Source organism: Terrapene carolina, unplaced genomic scaffold (assembly GCF_002925995.2).
Source record: "Terrapene carolina triunguis isolate 2854851 unplaced genomic scaffold, T_m_triunguis-2.0 Scaffold833, whole genome shotgun sequence".
Taxonomy (NCBI): domain Eukaryota; kingdom Metazoa; phylum Chordata; order Testudines; family Emydidae; genus Terrapene; species Terrapene triunguis.
In genome coordinates this window covers 2324109-2330694 of record NW_020665184.1, presented here as the reverse complement: position 1 = coordinate 2330694, position 6586 = coordinate 2324109, and the positions used below count along the sequence as shown (strand labels likewise).

The window sequence follows — 6586 nt, the reverse complement described above, 5'->3', positions numbered from 1 at the left end:
TTCCCTGCAAAACCCAGCTGAGTTCTTCCCCTTAACTCGAGTAAAGATCCTAGTGAAGCCCCCACAAATCAGACGGTTCAGATGAATTTGGAGGTCCCGCTAAACCCCAGACGCCCGATTTTGACCTTGATCTGCTAACTCGTGTTCGAATCCTATCCGCCTCTCACTCGCCTGAGCGGACACCAGTTAGCCCGCACCTCGTAGCTGGGCTGTGTAGACGTGCCCCGTAGCTGGGCTTTCAAACCAATCTAGATCAGGCTGGTTGGACGAGTGCAGATCTCACCAGAACCCAGCCCATTCGGATCAACCTGGCGCCAAAGGCCGTGTGTGGACGCTCCGATGCCGGTTTCAGCCGGGTTTATTTCGGCTTAGGGCAGGCAAAGAAGAGTGGCCGAACACAGAATGGGCCGGAGGCTGAGCGTCAGCACCAATTTCACTACAATCTAGCTGAAAACCGGGCACAGCTTCCTTGTGGAGATTGGCCAGGGGCAGCTTTAGGGGTTCATGGGGCCAGGGGCTGCCAGGGAGGCTGCGGGGGGGGGGAGCCCACTCAGTGCCCGCCCCACAGCGGTGCTGCCTGTCCCGTGACGGAGGGGCAGCCGGACCGAACCCGAGCGGCACAGGGACCCTACGTCCGCTTGGCAGCGCTGCTCTGTCGCTCGGCCACCCCGCCGGGCTGGGATTAGGGGGGCGGGGACGGTGCCCTCATTGAATCTGGATGCTCCTGGGACAGGCTGGCCTAGCTGGCTGGGAAATGGGACACGGGGCCTTTCCCCTCTGGGGGGGCTGGATGGGGGGGGCCTGGCTCAGGGGGGTGGGGAACGGGACATGGGGTCTTTCCCCTCTGGGGGGTGCTGGATAGGTGGGGGGGATGGGCTGGCTCGGGGCAGGGGAACAGGACACGGGGCCTTTCCCCTCTATTTAGCTCTGCCCCCCAGTAATCCCCACCCCAGCACTGACCGGGGGGCAGGGAGCCCCTAGCCAGACGGGGGAGGAAGGACACAGGGCACCCCCCCCCCCGATGCCTGCGCTGGGCCGTACCTGGGGAGGCTCCACCGCCCGGGCCCGTCTCCTCCTGGCCCGGTTCGGCCGCGATGCTGATCTTCTTGACGCCGTGGACGGGGGCGGCGTGGGGCGCGGCGGCGTGGATGGGGAAGGCCGTTTCCACCACCACGGCCTGGGGCGGCTCCCCCAGCGTCAGGGCCCGCAGGCTGGCGTAGGGCTCCTTGCTCTCCAAGCTCTGCGCCCGCTGCGGCCGGTGGGCCACGCCCGTGGCCGTGCTGGCGGCGATCTCCGGCTCCCGCTGCACCTGGACCACCTTGACCGTGTCCGCCTTGACGGGCACCTCCTGCTGCTGCCAGCCGGGGCGTCCCTCCGCCCGCCGCGGCCCCGCGGCCCCCTCCTGCCCGGCCGTGCCCGGCGCCGCCAGCTTCTGCTGGGCCCCCTGCAGCTCCCGGAGAGCCTTCTGCAGCTGCTTCTCCAGCACGGCCACCTTGGCCGACAGGGCCAGCGCGGCCTGGCGCTGCCCCTCCGGCGCCAGCTCCTCCTCGCTCACCCCCACCCCCACGCTCCGCCTGTCCCCCGGCTCCGACGTCCCCACCCCCACCGACCTCACCGCCCTCCGCTCTGCCGCCGGCGGGGGGCTCAGGGGGGCCGAGCCCTCCGTGCCGCCCCCCAGCGGCGAGGTGACCCCCGCCCCGCCTCCGCCCCCTTCCTCCTCCGGGATCTCGATGTAGAGCTCGCCCCTGCCTTTGCCCTTCCCAAACCCGCCCGGGTGGCCCAGGAACTTCTGGCTCTTCAGCTGGACGCTGAGCTGCCGCTTCTCCTCCTGCAGCACCGAGATCTTCACCTGCAGCACCGGGATGATCTTCACCTGCTCCTCCAGCTGCCGCAACTTCTTCAGCGCCACGGCCATCTGCTCCCGCACGTGCTGCAGGTGCCCGGGGCTGGGGGACACGGGCGTGGACAGCCCCGAGCTCAGCGGGGTGAACCCAGCCTGCGAGCCGTTCAGCCTGCCCGGGGGCTGCCCGCCCACCAGGGAGCTGGTGGAGCCCGAGACGCTGCTGTGGAGGCTGCCCAAGCCCCCCGGCCCGGCCCGGTCGCCCGCCTGGTCCTCCAGCTTCTTGCGGGCGTCCAGCAGGGTCTTCTCCACGCGGGCGTTGAAGGCGCCCGTCCCGCACTGGGGGTAGAAGCCGGGGGCGCAGTAGGAGTAGGAGGAGTGGCGGCTGTCCAGGCTGGCGTTGGAGCAGAGCGACTCGGTGGACGTCCACCAGGAGCCGGCGCCGCGGGGCAGGGAGCCGTAGCGGGGCCGCCGGTGCACCGGGACCCGCCGGATGGTGTTGCCTTTCTCGATGTCGTCCACGTACTTCAGGAAGTCCAGGTCGAGGCGGTAGCCGTACGGCGTCTCCACCGAGTAGGGCAGGGGCGGCTCCTGGGCCCCGAAGGCGGCGGGGGAGGTCGGGGTGGGCTTCCCTGCAAGCGGGGGAAGGGCAGGGGTCAATGGGGGGCACTGGGACGTTAGCTGACTCCCCCGTCCCGCGCTCATCCCCGTTTGCAGAGAGAGAAACTGAGCCACGAGAAAGTTACCCCCAAGTTCATGTAGGGACTAGACCCCCAGAGTCCTGGTACCCAGCCCCCACTTCACCAACCCACTCCCCTCCCCGAGCTGGGGGTAGAACCCAGGAGTCCTGGCACACAGCCCCCACTTCACCAACCCACTCCCCTCCCCGAGCTGGGGGTAGAACCCAGGAGTCCTGGCACCCAGCCCCACACACACATTAACCACTAGGCCCCACTCCCCTCCCCTCCCCTCGGTGGGAACAGAACCCAGGAACACAGTTATGACCATGGGATCTGGGTTTATCCAGCGCCTTGCACCCTGGAGGAACGCAAAGGTCCTTAGAAAACTAATTTACCATCTATAGGTGCCCAGGCAGCTTCCTTATCACATGGGTAGAGTGCAGCCACCTCTGGGGTGGGGCACAGCAGCTGTTTATACAGCGCTGAAATGCACCCGCCTCTGGGGTGGAGCGCAGCTGCTGACAACACCCCACAGCATGGCTGCACCGGACAGGAAGTGAGGCTGCTGTATTCTACCGAAACCACATTCAGGGCAGACTTTGGCCCTGACTCGTGGTTTCACACCTGAGCTCTGCAAAGCCCTGACCACAAGCACTCACCGGGGAAGCCGGACTCCATGTGCAGCACCTGCGCCATCCCGGCCCGTGTCCGAGTCTCAGCCCGTCACTGAAATCCCGGGGAGCTCTTAGCAAGCGGGACGACGTGGCCCCACGACCTGCAACGAGAGGCAGCGACGCGGCTGGGAACACGGCCGGGGGAGGAGACAGACCAGGGGGCCCATCTAGCTTCAGCCCGCCCCCCCCCCATCCCCGAGGGGTCTGGCTGGCCCAGGAGTCCTGTGTCAAACCGCTACATGCCCACTCCCCTCCCAGGGTGGGGGAGAGAACCCAGGTGTCCTGGCTCCCAGCCCCCTGCTCTAACCCACCAGACCCCACTCCCCTCCCAGGGCCGGGGAGAGAACCCAGGTGTCCTGGCTCCCAGCCTCCCTGCTCCAACCACACGACCCCACTCCCCTCCCAGAGCCGGGGAGAGAACCCAGGAGTCCTGGCTCCCAGCCCCCCCTGCTCTAACCCACCAGCCCCCACTCCCCTCCCAGGGCTGGAGAGAGAACCCAGGTGTCCTGGGTCCCAGCCCCCCTCCCCCAATCCCAGTTTGCTTGAAGCCTGACTCTCCAAGCCCCCCCGGCTCTCGCCCTCCCTGTGACCCAGCGCCCAGACCCCCCCCCCAGCACTTTCCCATCTGCTGCATCTGGTTTCCTGGCCCCGCCAGGCTGGGCCAGGCGCCAGCAGCGTGAATCCTGCCCTCCCCCATCCGCTCGCTGGGGGGTCTTACGGGGCGTCCCCTCCCCAGCCTGCTCAGCCAGCCACGGGGGCGGGGACATGGCCTCCCGCTGACCCACAGCGTTCCCCGCCCGGCGCCTCCTGACCGCCCCGCCATGGCTGGGGGAGGGGGGGGGGGCTACACGGGCTGAGACTCAACTAACTCGTTCCACTCCTGCCCCCAAGAGCCGTGGGCCGGGGCATGCTGGGATGGAGAGGGACAGGGGGGCCCTTCCCCACTCCATCCATGCCTGGATCCCAGAGCAGGGTCCCCCCCCCCACCCATTGTGGAGCCCGGGGCCCTCCACCAGCCCCCAAACTCCTCCCAGAGCCAGGGAGAGAACCCAGGAGTCCTGGCTCCCACCCCCATCCGCTCTAACCACTGGACCCCACACGCCAGCCGGGCATTAACGTGAGCTGCTTGGCCTGGCTGCTCAGCTGGGGCCCGCTGGGGGTCCGGCCCCCCTGGCACCGTCACGCCAAGGGCATTTCTGCGAAGGAGCCGGGCAGAGAACCAGGGCTGGGGGCCAGGGAGCCACAGGGATTTTCCAGCCCCCTGGCCAGGCTGAGCCCCTGGCGGGGTCATTCTCAGTGCCAGGCCTCCGGAAAGTCTGATGCTGGGCAGGGGAGGGGGCTGGGAACTGGGCCAAGACAGCGTCTCACTGGGGGGGGAAAAGCGGCCCCCTGGGGTCGGTCCAGCCTTCCTGGCAGGGTCTGGATCCCTCTGCCGGGCACGTCGATGCCTGGCCGCGGGACAGGAGCGGGGCTCGGGGAGGAGGTGGTGGTTGGGGGACAGCGCTCCTTTCCCAGAGCCGGGGCTGGAACCCAGGAGTCCTGGCTCCCAGCCCCTCCCCCCCCCCGGCTCTAACCACTAGACCCCATTCCCCTCCCAGAGCTGGGGAGAGAACCCAGGAGTCCTGCGTGATCCCTACAGACCTGGTGCCAAGGGGCTGGGGCTGGTGGTGGTTACCCCAGAGCACGGGGCTCCGACGCTGTGTTAATCTCGGGGTGCACCCGCCCCCCCAGCGCCCCCCCCCCCGGCCCGCGCTCACCTGTGCCCCCTACGCACCTCGGCAAAGCCCCGAGCCGGAGAAGACGCTGGGCCCGGGGGGGAGATGGACACGGCGAGAGACACGCGCCCCCTCCCGCCAGCCCCATCTGGCAGTGCTGGACGGGGCTGTTCACGGCCCCCCACCCCCCGGGCAGCTGCCGCCCATTGATTTTTCCATGTCCCGCTGGGTCGATGGGCCTTTGCCCCCCCCCCGCCCCGCAATGTCTGCGCAGCTGCCCTGGTGCTCTGGGACTGGCGCTGGGGGGGGATAACTGGGCCCCGAGCCCCCTGCTCTGCCTTGGGGGGGGGCACCATCCAATCTAGGGCCCCCCCCGGGCAGCCAACTAGGGAGCAACAAAATCAAGCAGAAGGGAAAATAGTTCATAGCCAAGGAGCAACTTCCCCCCCCCAGTCGTTGCCATGGTGACCAGAGGTGGCATCACCTGCAGGGAAGGGCGGGGGGGTGCAAGGGGGTGGGGGGCATAAGGGGGGTGGGGGGTGCTGGGTCCTTTTTAAAATCTGGCCCTGTGCCCTGCCCCCCCCCCCACGCTCCCCTCCTTCCAGGCTGCTCTGCCCTGGTCCCCGGCGCTGGGTTGGGCCAGGAGACGGGCCCTGGCCCGGCCCCCCAGGCCCTAGTGCAGCGATAAGGCCCATGGGGACAGGAGGGACTCGGGCCCAGCTGCCGCCCGGACCCACCCGCCCGGGGAAGAGCAGGGCCCAGCCCGGCCGGTCCCCCCACAGCCCCAGCCTCCCCCGGGCCGGCAGCCCCGTGGGGGGGGGACAACTCCGGCTGGGCTGCAGCTGGGGGGTGTCGCTGGGGGGGGGGCGGCTCCGGAGCTAAAGCATCAGATGGAAAATAAAACAAACGGTTTAAAAATAGAAGCTGGGGGGGGCTTTTGAGGCACAAACCCAGGAAGCAGCGTCTGGGTCCAGGAGCCGGGGGGGGGGGGGGGGGGGTCGGGGGGGACCCGGGGCCCGGGCCCCTCACTCCCGACCCGCAGCCCCTGCTAGCTCAGCCCTGGGCCTCCCAGCTCCGCCGGTGCCCCTCAATCAAGCAGCTGGGGGGGAGAAGTGGAAACCCAAGTCTCTTTCCCGGCCCCAGCCCGGCCCCGGGCCCTTTGGTGACTGATTTGAGAAACAACCTGGGGTTTATAACCCAGCTGGAGGGCGTGGGAGGAAGCTGGAGAAATGGGGGGGGAGAAGCTGGGGGGATGGGGAGGGTCTGTGTGAGCCGGGGACAGGGCAGATGGGAAGGTGGGGAGCGGGGGGGGGGGCAGAGGCTGGGGGAGCAGATAGGGCAGTGAAGGTGAAGGGCAGAGTGAGGTGGGGGGTGGGCAGTGGGGGGAGCACAGGGGTGGGAGGATGGATGGGGAAGCATGAGGGTGGGGGAGGGAGATGGGCGATGGGGGGACCGCAGCAGGCGAGGGGAGAGCATGGGAGTGGGGGATAGAGGGGTGGGTGGGGGATGGGTGGGGGAGGGTAGCATAGGGGGGAGGGGAGCACAGGGAGCGGGGAGGCAGGAGAGGGGGATGGGCAGTGTGGGGGAGCACAGGCAGCAGGGGAGGGGTGGGGAGGGGGAGGGGCAGTGGGGGAGCACAGGGGCCGGGGGAGGGTAGCACAGGGGGCGGGGGAGGGG

At 68.9% G+C, this 6586-nt stretch overlaps 1 protein-coding gene across 3 annotated transcripts in view; it reads right to left on the bottom strand.

Moving 5' to 3' along the window:
* The window catches only part of KANK2 (KN motif and ankyrin repeat domains 2), a 30565-nt gene that overhangs the window by 11471 nt on the left and 12508 nt on the right, over positions 1 to 6586 (bottom strand). For all 3 annotated transcript variants that reach the window (XM_026660608.2, XM_026660611.2, XM_026660609.2), the window contains 2 exons: positions 3180 to 3295; positions 1042 to 2472 (listed from right to left, as the gene is read on the bottom strand). In XM_026660608.2, coding sequence (XP_026516393.1) covers positions 1042 to 2472; positions 3180 to 3216 — 1468 coding nt within the window. In that variant the 5' untranslated portion in view covers positions 3217 to 3295. The remainder of the gene's footprint in view (positions 1 to 1041; positions 2473 to 3179; positions 3296 to 6586) is intronic.